General features: G+C 47.9%; 1 protein-coding gene across 2 annotated transcripts in view; it reads right to left on the bottom strand.

Annotated features, from left to right (window-relative positions):
- Positions 1–1813: 1813 nt before the first annotated feature.
- The window catches only part of PUS7L (pseudouridine synthase 7 like), a 36478-nt gene continuing 21564 nt past the window's right edge, over positions 1814–16727 (bottom strand). For both annotated transcript variants that reach the window (XM_078872307.1, XM_078872308.1), the window contains exons 7-10: positions 15502–15583; positions 11612–11922; positions 6065–6118; positions 1814–4401 (exon numbers count right to left, since the gene is read on the bottom strand). In XM_078872307.1, coding sequence (XP_078728433.1) covers positions 3763–4401; positions 6065–6118; positions 11612–11922; positions 15502–15583 — 1086 coding nt within the window. In that variant the 3' untranslated portion in view covers positions 1814–3762. The remainder of the gene's footprint in view (positions 4402–6064; positions 6119–11611; positions 11923–15501; positions 15584–16727) is intronic.

The raw sequence follows: 16727 nt of genomic DNA, 5'->3' as shown, positions 1-16727 counted from the left end.
AACAAATATTTAAAATATATAAAACTTATACCTGAAAGCGAGAGCATATTTAGACGCGTTTCTTAGAAACCGGCAAGAGTTACTTTTTAAAATATAAATGTACGCTCGTAGCATCTAAAGCACGCTGCTTTCGAACAATTCCTTGACTTCTAAGAATTGACAGCAACTTCATCATCGTCATGATGGGAAGCAAGCAGCACCTACTGTCATTACGAACAGATCCACATGTCTGGGATATATAAAGCAAGCCCTCTTACGTCCGACAGTCAAGAGAGACATTTTTCAGAGCCAGACACAGCTTTCTATAATTTCCTGGCACGGTAACTCATCCAATGCCATTCATCAGCGACGAGTGGATAACCCTACATCGGGCCTATTTACGTGTTAAGTTCTGCCTTGCTAGATCAGCACGCGCGTTCATATAATACCAAGAAAATAATTAGAAACTTATATTACACGGAAGCAAAAGTAAACAATAAAAGGGAGTCATTGTTTGACCAAATTGAAATCCATATTTATTTCCACATTGGTTAGCGATATGTTTCAATAAAAATAATTGCTACATTAGCTACAGAATGGGCTAAAAAGAAAAACAGGCAATTCATCAAAGCTGTTCAGGAAAAGGTCGACATAAATAAACTCAGGTGCACATAGCAAGATTCCGTGAGAAATTCTCTTCATATATTGCTTTACAGTCCTTTTTAACTGGGGCTATGTACGTATAAGTGCGATGTGTAAACTCAAATCTAAGTTGAACAGATCCTACATTAAAATTTCAAATGTCTTCATTAATGTCGCTCTTTAAATAACATTCACCTTATAACTTTACATGTACAAGTGATGACATTTTTAAAGATTTTTTTTGGAGGCTTTTGGCGTCATCTGGTCCAACCCATGTGAGACTAGGCTCTAAGGAAAGCTGTCTCGGGTGTGGACCAATCAACTTCAAGGACAGTGCACACATTATCAGAGTTGTGTTTTTTGTTTGCATTATGACTGCAGGTATTGTGGTCTATGCAAACATGACTCCTTGTAAAAAAGGTGTCAGTTTCGTTGCCAGATAGAAGGGTAAAAAAACAATTATCATATTTTGCTACTGGCAAATGAGGTTCCAATGGTGTAAATGCTTACCCCGAGCTCTCATACTCTGATGGTGCATTGTCTTTGAGTTGTGCGCCTTTTGGCGTCATCTGGTCCAACCCATGTGAGACTAGGCTCTAAGGAAAGCTGTCTCGGGTGTGGACCAATCAACTTCAAGGACAGTGCATACATTATCAGAGTTGTGTTTTTTGTTTGCATTATGACTGCAGGTATTGTGGTCTATGCAAACATGACTCCTTGTAAAAAAAGGTGTCAGTTTTGTTGCCAGATAGAAGGGTAAAAAAACTATCATATTTTTTACTGGCAAATGAGGTTCCAATGGTGTAAAAGCATTCTTAGTTCATCACCATTCCTGGAGAAAGCCAATTAAAGAAAAGAAACCATCAGCCGTCACTAAATTATGCAATCGCGTGGTGTCTCTGGCGTCAGGATTTGGCAGTGCCAAATCCTCTGTTCGGTTCCGGTAACCAAACCGCGATAAAAATGGGTTCTCGACTGTAGCGAGCTGATGTTTTGACGGCTACACAAAATGTCCAGGTCATTTGTTACATTCGTTTTTGTTTTTCATCACTTCAATTGGCACGTTCCAAGTTTGATAGTTAAAATGCAAATCATTATTCAACCAAGTCACGGACTTCAAACAAAAAAAAAATATTGGTGACGTTTCAGGCAATGGCCGTTCTCCACAGCACATAAAAGGAGATGCTCAAGAGATAGAGTGGATACATTAAGGGTTGAGACTGCGCTTTACACCATCGGGTGTTAACTAAAAGTAGGGTGTCGGGTATCGAAAAGTATTAATGAACAAATTTCTATTACAAGTAACATACTTGTGCCACACAGACAATTAACAGAAATACATTAATTGTATTGATGTGGAGAACTCATTGCGTGGATAAACGTCTCTTCAAGCGATTTCAAAAGTAGTTGTGTGGCATCGTCTTCCGAGGCCTTTCTCTCCGCCACAGAGCGAAAGCTCTGAGCAGAAACATCTTCATCTCACGACATCACGCAAGAGACATCACAATTGCAAGACCGTACGAACGGAAGAAAACAATCTAAACATTTCTGAACAGCCGAAGCAGATGTCCATCGGGCCAGGTGACCGCCTCACCACAATCACAAATATTATGGCTCTGGCAAACTTTGCCAGCCCGAATCCTGCGCGACTATTGTGTCTGCTCCATCCGGCCCCCATTCCTGAACTAATCCGTCGCGGGAGCGGTCCCCCCCCCCCGCCGCCGAACAACCTCGCACATTTGGTCCGACATCTGCGAACTCGTTTTGAATCACGCCCCAATCGTGTAACGGTTTTGAGAGCGGGACTGGAGGTGCTCAACACGCGCGAAGGGATCGACGTCAAATGCCTTTGACGGCGCGTGAACGTTGCGCCAAGACCGCGTGCAAGTGCCTGCGACGATCCGTGGTCCCTGCCTGTGCGCCGCTAATCGCCGACGCGCGGTACTCGTGAACTACGGTCTGTCGTGCGCGAGTCGCGCGGGAGTGTAAGCGATGTCGAGCTTTGCGTTAGTGTCATTTGCGTGCCTCTCGTCGACTGAGAAAGTAAAATGATGGGAAATGTTTCAGATAACGAGTAAAAATAACCAATAAACACAAAGGAACAATTATATTTAAGATCAAAGGCCTTAGTTAAATCTTTGTACCCAAAGTGTTTCTTTATTTTAACGTTGTGTATGTTTTCATTTTACAGAATCCCCGCTGAGACAAAATGAAATTCCAACGTTAGCACTCTTTTAACGCTACCAATACTCACAAGGTCACTTACTCTAACACTTGAGTTTTTAATCTTTCTATCGCTTACACCAATGGCTTTCAAAACAACATTTCACCCTTTCATAATGAGATGAACCTCATTATGAACCTCAAACCACGTCAATATTCAGACAATGTCAACAACACAAGTTGTCACACACAACACGCACACACAACACACAGCAATGATTTCTTGAACCGATGTGTTTTTATCAGGTAGCACATTCAAATATCACGCGGATGAACATATTGTGCGTTTGCTGATAAAACAATTAAGGATAATCTCACGAGGAAGCATTTTGAAGCATTCACATCATTTGACTTGTCCGATCGTCCGGCACAGCTGCCTCTGGACAGCGCAGACCATCCGTCACCGATGAGAGAATTTGCGAACCGGACTTCTACGGGAGACAGTGACATGGTCTAAAAGTAGCTCGTGGTTCGAGCCCATGGCAGCCCCGGTTAATACAAACCGTAAATACTGCTGCGTTGTCCGCCTTCGCAGTGGACGTTAAAGACCCCACGATGTTATTCAGGAAAGATGAGGCCATGTGTTTTAGCGCCACGTTGTAATTTGGGAGTAATTTACAGAAATTTGGTAAATTGCCCCACAAGTTACTTAATTGGGAAAAGCCGCAGAGTAACCAACTACTGGCAGAGTAACGGGGGCGCATTGCAGGCAGGTGCTGCATTGATCTTGTGCCGCAGAGGGACAGCTGCCACTTGGGGTGCCCCCTTAAAAGGCAGCACGGCACCTTAAGACGTATTGCAATAAGCGATGACGGCGATGATGGCGATGACGGTTATTTCGTATAAAGGGGTTCTCAAATCGACCGCTGCAAGCCTTGCGCAATTCGCACAATCTGGGCGAAGTCCAATCCGGCTCAGTCAACACACCTCACGCTTCATCATCTCCCCGAGGCACACGGTGGCATAGCACGACGAGGGCAGATCAAGGGTGATGACCAGGGAGGAAGAGGAGCCAACAGCAATAGCCTCCTCTGAGCCCAAAGTCTCAGGGACGCCATTGCCCGCGGACGCCTCCTCCGCGTCAAATTTAGCGTCGGCGCCTCCTCCAGGAGCCGGCGAACAGCTTCGCGACGGCCGACTCCTCGATTTGAGGTCGCCTGCGGCACCGTCGCCAGATGCCGGGCGAGCGGATTCCGTGGCCTCGAGGCCGAGGCCGTGGGCCGCTCTCGACGAAGAGAGGCAACTCGCGCGACCGGCGGCACCCGGGAGACTCCCACGCTCCGCGTTCTCCGCCGGGTCGGCGGCACCGGAGCGGACGGCGGTCTCGGCGCGGCCGATGCGGAGGGCAGCGCCGGGCAGGCCCCGCTCCGTCCAGGCGAGAGAGACGTTGGAGGGGCGAGCCAGGAGCCGGCGGTAGGCGCCGGGGAGGCTGACGCGGAGCTCGGGGACGCGGAAGGCGGAGTCCGCCAGGCCGTCCCGCCGCAGCGTGGCCCGGTAGGCCTCGCCCGCCTCGTTGTCCGGGTACCGCACACTGCTGCCCGGCATGGGCAGCACCACCTGGCGGGTTGGCAGCGCCACGGATTTGTTCGCGCGGCCGATTGGAGACGTGCACATCCACGCGGCGATTACCGCCGCCTTTTAAAATGTGATTACCGCAAGGCAATGCGTGGGTTAGCGTGGAGATTGCACGCGGTGCAAGCTGCCAACTGTTGTGCTGCATATGATTTCAAGTGACATTTAACGGTTTCAACTATATTTGAGAATCCCTCTCGTGCACAATGTTTCAAAAGATTGGTAATCTAATGCCAGAGCCAGTGTTCAATTATTCAGGGTAACTGGGAAAGAGGGGTTAGCGTCTCAGATAAAACAAAAACACAGATAAAACAAAACACAGCTCAAATAGACGATTTGTTTACCCAAGCAGAATGGGGATGAATAAGTAGAATGTGTTGTCTGTGTTTATTGTTTATCTGACTAATATGTGAGTCACGAGCTCGGCATAGCTAATTACAGAAGCAGTACACGTAATAGGCACTCATTAGCGTGGAATATCGCATCTTCATTACTTATTTCGCAAGCACGGTTCATCCGCCACTGCATATAATTCACCCGTAGATAACAACGTTTATTGTACATTAAAACCGAAAAAAAATCTGCAATTGAATGTCAAGACATCTGTCGGAAAGACAGCGTGTCTTTCCGACAGACCTGTTCTTCACCTGAGGACGGCTTCTTGCGTTGTGGCCGAAACGTCGTGAGAATTATTTTATTATGTTTTATTATTATTATTATTTTATTATTTCCCTTCTACGTGACTTTAACCGAAAGAACCAAGAAGATGAATCCCTGCAGTCACGAAAGCTTTAAATCGAAATTCAAGACATCTGCTTCCAATGTTTGGTCAATTCCTTTATTCTGCCAGGCAATTTTAAGCATGCAAACAAGAAACACCTGCATGGCTGGGTCAAACGCCTACTTTCTGTGCTGTCTCAACAAGGCAGCGCATCCTGAACAACAAAACTGCGTTGTGAGCATTGCCGGACGCTAGCTGTGCAGCACTACACCTGGCAGTGATACGCTCGAATGCACGTCCGTGCAATGTTTGCATCGAAATATTAAAATGTCTACAAGCTGAACTCGTGTCTCCACATAGAAATAAAGTGCGCGTTTCATTCATCTGCCTATTGGCTTCCAAGACAAATGTTCATCAAGCATACATTCATTAAGCAGGCAAAGTGTTCCCCGGTTTCGACTTTCTGAGTCTCATCAGCCAGAGTCAGGCGTATTAAACAAATGTTTCTAGATTACCAGATGCCGGTGGGACAAGCACTCCTCTAAATGACTGCTCATGACATCCAAGAGTATTAAGACTGTCCAGAGTTTGCTCACGTAAACAATTGCCATTGTACAATATTGGTTTGGGAAACCAATAGGCTGATGAGACTAAAACGTATTTTGATTTGTATCTTTATAGATGGGTTGACTATAACACGTTACAATATAACTCTCGATTCACCAATTACCATATATTCTTACCTACATGGTACACAAGTCGAATTATGCATGTGAGGCTCAGTCGTTTACAAGTTATGCAAACGAACTGCCAATGTTACATTTAGGCTAATTGCCTGAGCATCGTAAAATTAACAGAAGTTCCATGACAAAATAAATGCATTAACTGCTCCATAAACAGTGAGTCTGCGCAATGGACAATACATACCTGGTCTATTGTGTAAACCTCATTAGCTTCCTCTTCCTCAGTCACAACATGCACCTGTGAAACACAACACGGTTTACAAAAAAGTTATTACACACACACCTACAGTACCCACAAATGGTAGCAAAAAAACAATTCAAATGTTTCTGCTTTATGCAAAGGATTTGCCGATGTTTTTTGCATCGATTCGTAAAATCCACAAATCATGCCTCGAGATTAAAGTTGTCATCAGAATAATTTGGTTTTTCATTTGTCCAAAAGTAACGTCACTGACACGTCATCATCACTTTCGCCATTTTTGTGTGCCAATAGTGATGTCACTATGTTCAGCGTGGACATTTTGCACTTAAAAGAATAAAATAAAAATCCAAAATTGTCCATACAAATCTAAAATTCTGATGTTTTTACATTAAAAACTCATTCCTATACGATACCCGTTACAAATTGGTATAAAAAAAAATATCCCTTTAAGGTGTGAATACACACTTTAATACTAATACAACATCTGCAGTGCAAACTTGGCCGCTGTGATGTGAGCCATTTCATTGCCACACCACTGCCTTCATTAACCACTACCCAAGCAGAGATGGGGGCCGGTTTATTATTTTACTCCGACTACACGAAACACACAAAGTCACCCAAAAAATTCGCTCCTGCGCTTCCAAAGGGTTATGTTACATCAGTTTGGCCCCACTAAGTTCTGTTGGATTAATACGTCTTTTATCACAACTTCAACAGCACAACCATGGCATTTGCGGCAAACCATCTGGCTCTTGTGGAAATAAAGATTCCCATGCCTGGGTGGTTTTACAAGTAAATATGTGATTGCTCCGTTTGTTTACAGTGCCACACCACGTGTGCACGCTCTGGCAGGATGGCATGGGGCATAAACATCCTCATGTGTGTGCGCCTTCCTTCCGTCGACACACCACGCACCACCACGCCAGTCTTGGCACTACAACTAATTGTCTACCCCGGGTTTCCTATCGGCATATCTCATCTCTTATTCTCACCCCCTACTCTCAGTCACAGCTCTTTTATTTCTCAGCCTGCGCGTCATTCTCGTAAACAATTGAGGATTTCGCTGCGTGCGTTTTATTGCCGCTCCTTGCCAGGCTGGAATATCTCCCCTCTTGCTGACACGGCACAACACCGCATTTCATCTTACTGAAGCGAAGCCCTCATTTGACAAGTTGTTTTTGCATAGGATGGACATGCGCCTCGAGACTGAATTGGTGCGAGAGGCGAATTATTATAATCGCATCTTGTTACAGCAGTTACAAGTTGACGACGGAGACAATGCAGGAGTGGAAAATGGCATGATCGGGTTTTGTTTTCCATGTTGTGGGGTTGTACCACACAATCATTATGATGTACGGCATTCTTAGAGCCAGCGCTGTAATATCTCCTGCCAGTGAGATGTTCTTAAACGCAATCAGTTCGCGTCGCCCTGTGAGAGATCCGAGTCGATTTATTTTAACCTCATATGACATGATGCGGACAGCGCGATTGGGATAAAATTGTGAAAAAACGACAAAAATAAATCCATGAATAAAGTAAGAGGAAAAGAGAAATGTTTCGTGTGTTCCCCCGATCAGAAGTGCACAATCAGTGGGAACGTGCAGGCGTTTAAAAGCTAAGGTTATGTATTTAACAGGAGAGCTGGAGATATAGGAGAGTCGAATTGGAGAGGATGTGCCGCTTTGCTGGCATGGGACGCGGAGTGCTGTGAAGCAGCACAGAAGACGACGACGAGGATGACTTCCCCGGAGGTCTCTAACCTCCAATACGAAACAGTTGGTGAGGGCAACTCAAAGATTAAACCTACACTACGGCTCCAACTTGACCGTGAGGTTTTTGTAGCATAACCGGGCCAATTAAAATAAATTCCATAATGAGGGCATGGCTTTCTCATTATTGTTAAATGTCACTTTCACTTTACTGCTCAGACAAACTGTAAAGGGGCGGGGGCAGGATACGGACTAGCAATAGCGGGCAACACTGGCGCAGGTCAGAGGGGAAGGGCAGGAAGGCGCGCCGTTGGTATGCTCTGCCAACGCTCTGGACAACTCTACCAGACAACTCTCCCGGACGATTCCACTGGACGATGCTACTGGACTAATCTACCAGATGATGACTAGACCACTCTACCAGACGCCTCTATTGGATGCCTCCACCGGCCGACTCCAACGGACGATTCTACTGGACGACTCTAATGGACTCTACCAGACGATCTCTACCGAATGACTCTACCAGACGATCTCCACCTGACGACTCTACTGGGCGACTGCAAGGCCTTATCTGCAAATTACTCAAGATGGGATCACACGCGGCAGGGGCATCGCCTTGTACTGTGAAAACCTGCCAGGAGCCTCCTGAAAAGGAGTTGTGAGTCTTAAGCGAGGAAATCCCTGGGTAAATAATATTTATGGTCACGATAACGCACAAAAGGCACGATTCACTATTAAGAAAACTGTTCATGTAGGCATTGTTAAGGGGTCGTGTTACACACAAAGGCACCATTCGTCTTGCCGACGACAGCGTGGTTTGGTGTATTTTAACGGCACGGCAAAAAACGGGAGTGCCACCGTGAGCAGCTGGACACCAACACCAGCTCCCGCCCGCACGCAGCCGCAGGAAACACAAATCGCGTGTCACGAACAGAATGTTATGAAAACGCTCTTATACGGTACGTCGAAAGAATAAAAAAGTACGTTTCGCAGGCATCTGTGCCAATACAACTATCGTAACGCAAACAGATGAAAGCTCACGGCGGTTACTTCTTCGCACGCCTCAATCTTCTTTTTGTTAGACCGAAAACGCTGTTAAGTGAATTTGCACTTCATTTCCGTCCCACCAATTCGACCGGCGACCACCACCAGTGCAGCAACTTGTTTCCTCTCGGGATTTGGTTTCTGTCTGTTTGTCTTGTCTCTTCTTTTTCCTCTCTCTCTCTCACTCACTCACTCTTTTCAGAGAGGTTATGGGATTTAGTAGGTGGCAGGGTTGCAGGGGTTAAGGGGTGACGTGGAGTTGGGGATTGACTGTGGGGGAGAGCGATAGGATGGGGGGTGTGCAAGTGCCGACTAACTGGTTAGGCCCAGGGCCCCAATTCCCAGCTGACGTAACGCGGGCACGCCACCGACCGTGGTAATTGTTGGAAGCGATCGGGGGGCCCCGGCAATTTCTTTTTTCCGGATAAGTGCAGGAAATGCGCGGGAGGAACAAAAAAAAATTCTACCGTAGCCGCGTGCGCCCCGCGACAAAAAGGCATCTGGCTCTCGCTCTCCCAACGCGAAGCGTGGCGACTCGCCGCGCACGCACACGCTGCCCCCCCCACCCCCCACCCCCCCTCCGTCGCGTAGCCTTCCATCAGCGGGAAGGCAAAAAAGCCCACGGCTCTCGCGGACACAATGAGAGAAAAGCAGAGCCGAGAGAAGAAGTCAAAAAAAAAATTAGAGTCCGCGCGTGTCTCATAAACTTACCCTCTCGGTGCCCTTAACTTAATTCCTCCCCCCCCCCCTGTAAGTGGATAGGACCTCATTCAGGCGGGTTCACAGCTGTTATTAAGCAGTTACAAAGTCTCCACTTTCACAGCCCCCTTCCCACGGGTTGTGCTTTCCGCGCGCGTGGCCTCGGACCGGACTCCCCCTCGCCCCTGCGGGGGCCCTCGCACCTCGTGGCTGCGAGGGCCAAGGCTGGCCAGGTATAGCGAGCGAGCGAGCGACTGGGCGGGCGAGCGCTAATGCCTTATACGCGCGCGGCCATGCATCCGCGACCTTCCTCCCCCGGGGACACGACCCGTCCGACCGACCGTCCGTCCGTCCGCCCCACCGGTTATTGCCCGGCCACTTGAAAGACGACCAACGGGCACATAGAGGTCGGGGGAAAACATTTCCTCTTACGGGTGCCTCCCCAGGGCTCGTCGTGGGCGCATGGCGCGCGACTGAATCGAGCTCTGAGAGCCTGTAAGCAAGCGTAGCGATGGCCGCGCGGTGGATCGAATGTCCCATAAAAATGTAAACATTTACCCCGGCGAAATAATCAATGGGCAAAGTGGAAAGGAATCATCTTCTATGCAATGTGTGAAATGGCCATTGGCGTCGGCTGGCAAATTATTTCCTACTCACAGCGATGGTTTGTCACGTTGCTCTTCCACTACGCGCACTTAAATGTAGGGCACGTGATTTTTTGTTATTTATTGTAAATGTCACTTTACAAAAAAATTTGTGAGGTACAGTACGTTCACTTTGGGGCCCATTTATTTGGACCCCCTAAATCCGGGCAAAAGCAGAAGACAACGCATCTCAATGATTTCTCGAGCAAGCCTCATGGATTAAAAACACAATCTGATTTAATGTATTTAAGATGCCAAATTCAGATCCAACATTAACCACGGCTGGAAACGTAACTTTTCCTCGAAGTGATAGATCTTAATTCGAGGGAATGACACGAAGAAGAGTGTCCGTTTACCAATGGCCACTCCTCGTGTGCTTGTGCCGACGTGACACGAAGGGCTGGCTTTCATTACAGAAAGGTATTCATCAGCGTCACGTGACCGCTCACAAACGGCATCCTGCACAGAGAGCGGTGTAATTTTTCTAAAATGTTGCCCACGTAGAACATCCTTCAAAGGGACGAATGGATGTAAATATGATTTGGGCTGCAGGGCAGACCTGTGCTGTGTGTGGTGGACTGGGCAGCACAACCCACTGAAAACTGTGCAACGGCCTCTGAATGTTCTCGGGCTCGTGTGCGTTCCACAAGTGTTGAGTTGGCGGAGGCTTTTTCTGCCGCCTGTCAAATATTCATGACTTGCACAACATTCCTGTAGATATCGTGCCAGCAGTGCTCACGCCACCGCTGGCGGAAGAGCTTCCGCGAGAGGGAGGCTTAGTGGGCTCCTCCAAGAGGTTATTTGGCCTACTCTTCCATGCTGGCTAGATGTCTCGGCAGAGGACGGAGTAACCACATTGTACGTAATCGCACTGTGGGTGTGCCGATCTATACTGCTGGGTGAACAGAAGGCGGGGGGTGGGGTAGAGGGCTGAGTTAATTAAACTTGCACCGCTGTCTTAACTGCCGCGCCGGTAGATCGAAACTGGCGACCTCTGGGTCGCACGTCCAGTGTGATAACCAATACAACACCGCAGCACTCCCTCGATATCAACATATAGTACAAAGTGATCGAGGATATGCCCAAGAGGCACTGCATTTTCCGGACATCCCGAAGTAGACAAACTAAACTGAAACTATTTTTTATTTTACCAGATAAGGCCCACCGAGCCATATAGCTCTTTTTCAGAAGCGACCTGGCCACAATTACTCTAAAAGCATCTTCATTATAAATGTGGAGGGAAAAATCCACGCGACCACGGGGAGAGAGACACGCAAACTCCAAATATACAGCGGCTGGCGTCAGGGTCGGGATCGAACCTACGACCTCCTGCGCACCAGACGAGGTAGTCAACATCTGCGAGACACCGTGTCGCCCAACGTCTCATCAGACAGCGGGCGAGGCTCGCTCACGGGCGCGCCGCCGTCGCTCACCGCGTCCCCTCCGCGGCCGGCGCCCTCCGGCAGCACGAGGTCCCCGCGGGCCGCGCGCCGGACTCCGAGGAGCCGCCCGCGCACCGTGGCGGCGCGATTCCACAGCGCGCTGCAGTACGCGTGCGGGTAGAGGAGGCGTGCCGTGCGCGGCAGGGCCATCCAGGCATGGGCGGCTCGCCCGCCGGCGCCGCCGCCGCCGCTCCCTCCGATGTCGTCACCGCAGGGGGGGCCGCAGCGGTTCAGGGCGCGCAGCATCAGCCGCTCGCGCGTCTTGTGCACCGGCATCAGGGACAGGGCCAGCTTGGCGTCGCCTGCGGGGGGGGGGGGGGGGGGTGGCGCCACGGTGGCTAAGAGATGTTATCTCCCTCGCCTGGTACACAGGAGGTCGTGGGTTCGATCCCGACCCCGGCGCCTGCTGCTGTATATTTGGAGTTTGCGTGTCTCTCTCCCCATCATCATCGTCACGGTGGCTAGGAGATGTTGACTACCTCGCCTGGTACACAGGAGGTCGTGGGTTCGATCCCGACCCCGGCGCCTGCTGATGTATATTTGGAGTTTGCGTGTCTCTCTTCTCGTGGTCGCGTGGATTTTTCCCCAGGTCCTCAGGTTTTCCCTCCACTATTATAAACATGTGTTTAAGAGTATTTGGCTGCTATAAATTTCCACATGGTGAGCCAGTCCATTGAGCTTTCATTTGTGGCCAGCTCACTTCTGAAAAAGGATTATATATAGCTCAGTGAGCCTTACCTGGTAAAAAAAAAATAGTTCACTTTTAGTTTATCTTGTCGGTCTGCGGTATGTTTACACTCCACACAGGCGAGTTGTCTTCTCATGCTACGTGCGCTGTTGTGATACGTCTGTTGACCGTCTCCCTGCCCTTACATCCCGTCTGGCTCACAGGTGCAATGCAAACATCCGTTTCCACGTACAAGAGACACGCCCGCGGACGGCTCGTGTAGCTGTCGAGTGCACGGCTAACACCGGCGGCAAGCTGTACAATTATAATGTTTGTTGTTAAGAATTTAGAATATTTATTAATCCTGGAGGAAGCGGATGAGCCATGAAGCTCTCTTTAGCAGATCTCCAATCGGGGCGGATAAGAACGTTACAACAACAATACAAAAATACGATCGGAGTGCAAAGTATAATGAAAGTAAAAAAGCTACCCAAACACGAATAAAACTAAACCATCCACATCCTACCAGGCAAAGCACACTGAGGTATTGACTTATTTTTCAAAAGCAACCTGGCCACAAATGATAGCTCAACAAAGTGCCTGATCTTTTAGACATTTATAGCGGCAAAAATAATCTAATTGGTCGAAGTAAACGCACGTTTCTAAATGTGGAGGGAAACACCGGAGGACCCGGAGAAATAAATCCACGCGACAACGGTGAGAGAGACACGCACACTCCAAATATACAGCAGGCGTCGGGGTTAGGATAGGGCACAAGATACATTGATGAGTTGGATTGGCCCGAGGTGGATCACAACTGTACGGCCACGACTCCACGTGCACCTGACATAATTAAAAAAATATGACGAAAAAAAGCGGACAATGTGTCTGCTTTAGACGTCCATCTCCACTTAAAAACAAAGACAAAACATTTATTACACTACCCATCAGCCGCACAACATAATTTCAACGGAATTGTTCAAGACGAGTAACCACAGCTTCGGTTTCGACATCAAGAGTGTCCCATCAACAGAGCCAGGCTTGCATGGCCAAATGTTGTGAGCAAATCACAGTGACGACAATGGACAAATGACGTCAGGGAACGAGTAAAAAAAAATTACGTTAATTAAGATAATTTTTAAGACACATGATTTTGGTGGGGTATCTATAAGTGGACCCCCGTGTGTAATTAATTGAGCAAGTGATTCAAGGGGAACGGTCAGAGAGAAAAGAAAGGATGTCGCTCAGGGTGACGAGATCTGAAGTTTAGAAATGGTCGGTGTAGCGTGGCCAGGATACAGCTCATTTAGTAGAGCAGCAGGGCTCCCAAGTGTGAGTCACGAGTTCAAATCCTGTCCAGGGTCAACCAAATCCATCATCCCTCCGGGATCAGCGAAATGAGCGCCACCTGGTGAGGCTGCACCACCGGCTTCACGGGGCGAGGAACAACCGCGGATGTCCAAAGGGCACCCACCGATCCCTGCCACGGGAATGTGGAATTTACCTCGACGTGCTGAGGACCACCCGGGCAGATGAGCACCGCCCGATGGTCATTAAGAGCATCGGGAAGATGTTATCGTTGTGTTGTTGTTGTTGTGTAATATGAGCACGTTCGCGGCACGCTCTGTTAAGAGCACAGCGGAACGCCGTGTGGCTGTCTCAGATAACACAGCGTGCCGGCATTTGCACACCTTAAAATTTTTTTTTTTTGACAAATGCCAAATTTGTTGAAAAACGACTCCGTGGAGTTCTGCGAGGGTGCCCCATGCATCACACAAACACGGGGGCGGGATGATGTCTTACATGCGCTTTGTGTTAAACGCGTTGGCTGCTTTTGATGTGCACTTAAGGATACGGAGGGCATACATTCAAACGGCAGGCGTTAAAAGAGTGTTAAGTGTACATCCAGACACACACGCATGCAAGCAAAGCACATACCTAGTAGCTATACAAAGATTACCCACCGAGCCTACATAGACTGTTGGGGAAAGTGCTGTTAGCAAACGAGGTAGCCAGCACCATGCCTGGCCATCCATCGGTTTCCGAATGGCTATGCTCACACCACAGCAGGTACTCATTAAAGGCTAAGTCGACTCAGGGAACACTCAGGACTGGCTCTGATATCACTTGCCTCTGATGTTAGCCATGCACTGGGGATCGAACTCAACTTGCCGGATCCAGAGCACAGCATGATAGCCAATCCGCCATTGCATCCCAAATACCTATATATGCACCCCCATATTTACACACATGTTGACAAAAATACAGGTCTGCGAGACTCACTTTTTGATGTTAAGAGCCCAAAGACAACGATCCCGCGTATAGCCTTAACAGACTGTTTGGGCAAGTGCTGTGAGCGAGCACCTATGCAGGCAGGAACGGCACACAAGGGGGTGAGTACCCAGCACTACGGCCGGCCACTTTTGTCTCCCCAGTGGCGATGTTCCTGCATCACATCAGTCAACCTCGGGGAGGCCCAGGACCGGTTCAGGAAATGGTCACTGGTGTTGGCCGTGAGCAGGAATCGAACTCGGGTCACAGGCTTCGTAGCGCAGTGCGCTAACTGCCCACACACACACGGTTGCAATGCAGCGGATGTCACTGTCAACAAGGGAACTCAGTCCAGGGATTGCAGTGAACAAAAAGCCAGGGGTCGGGCTCTATGTGAAGGACTGCTGCTTCGTGAACTTTATTTATTAAGGATCACCTTCTCATATTCACCACACAGTGCATTGTGGCTCTTGTCAGAGGGGTTTTTTTAAAATCCTTTATATTAAGTTCACTTGCTTGCTTACTTGCGCGCTTACGACCGTGCAAATCTTTTGGTCGTTTTTTAACCCACTTCCCGTGATCCAATCGAGCTGACACGTTGTGCGTGACAATTTATTTTCGTGAAAATTTTTTTACAAAATTTTCCACTTTTTAGGAAAAAAAATTTTCATATTTTATTTAAAATACCAATGTGATAAAAATAAAACTCTTACTCAAGAAAAACAGAAATGAATAATAAAATAAAACCGATGCCACGCATATAAAGGATTTATAGTGTTTTTACGGGTTAATTTTTTCTTTACGAAATCTAAAAAAAAAATGTCCCCTCTTGTTATTTTGGTTGCCGGCTCCTAGCTCTGTACAATACGAGTGGCACCGACCAAAGAAAGCAAAGCCAAACAAAGAGTATCCAACACAATCGTAATCACAGACAGGCACCTACCGGTCTCCAGGAAGAGCCTTTTGGCCTGGTTGACAGCATCATCTCCTGCCTCCGGAGTGAAAAAGAGCTTGAGAGCTTTGTCCTGCAGCGGCAGCATTCGCGATGACATAAGAAAGCGACGCACGGAAAACTCAGCTGGTCATCATCTCACGCGCGTGCCGGCAGAGCAGGCGAAAGTGCTCCTGGGGTTCACGTTTGCAGACAGCTTGGAGCGGTGGCATGAAACAATCATCATTGTCATTATCATCATCATCATGTTAAACATGTAATGATCGATCCACTGCTGGATGAATACCTCCACACATCATTGCTGTCTGGTGTGTCGTGGTCACGTGACGGACGGTGACATGTTGCACCTCCGATTAGAGCGGTTGGCGACGTACGGTGCGGAAAAAGTTCAACGTACATAAATACGTACGATGCTAAAATCCGTGTCGCTCCTGCGCATGGGCTAATCTCACCGCTCCATCTCCATGCAACTTGCTGACCCGCCCCTACTCAACGTCTGTGAAACAAAAAGAGCTTCATAGCTCCTCGGATTCCTCCTGCAGTCTAAATCAAGAATTTGATGTCTTCTTGGGCCTGCCGTCCCCTTGCTTAGCGGCAATTCTGTCACCGCTTTTGTCCATCGGCTAACACGCGCTATTCTACGCTATTCTACGCTAGTCTACGCTAGTCTACGCTATTCTACGCTAGTCTACGCTAGTCTACGCAAGTAGCCCACTTACTCTTTGTAACAATCAAAACGTGACGTCTCTAAACTCAAGTTCTGTCTCCGATCCACGTTTCTCTTTCTGGCTCACAATTTAATTCCGAATGCTTGTGTTTGTGCGTCTCTTGCAGTTTTTGCCCAATTTTCTTTTTCCAGTGTCCACGTGTTCAACCGGTGTGTCATAGCATGCAGTGTGCACTGATTAAATGTCACAGAATTCAGTGTGCACTGATTAAATATATGTTATAGAATGCAGTATGCACTGATTAAAAAGATGTCCTCTTTAGGCACTGTGCTTTCATTCTTTTTCATAATCAAATTCATGGCACTGAAAACATGAAATTGTATCAAGGCATGGGAACATTACGTTTAATTTAGTGTGTAAATGGGTATCATGTCACAAGTTAACGGTTGGAAAAATCTGAAACAAAAACTTTTAAATCAAGGGCTTGGAGACTTCACAGGGAATCATGTGCACAATTTGTGGCTTCATTAACTTCCTCAAATTGTTCAC

Source organism: Lampetra fluviatilis, chromosome 34, assembly GCF_964198595.1.
Source record: "Lampetra fluviatilis chromosome 34, kcLamFluv1.1, whole genome shotgun sequence".
Taxonomy (NCBI): domain Eukaryota; kingdom Metazoa; phylum Chordata; class Hyperoartia; order Petromyzontiformes; family Petromyzontidae; genus Lampetra; species Lampetra fluviatilis.
This window is presented reverse-complemented; position numbering and strand designations above follow the sequence as displayed.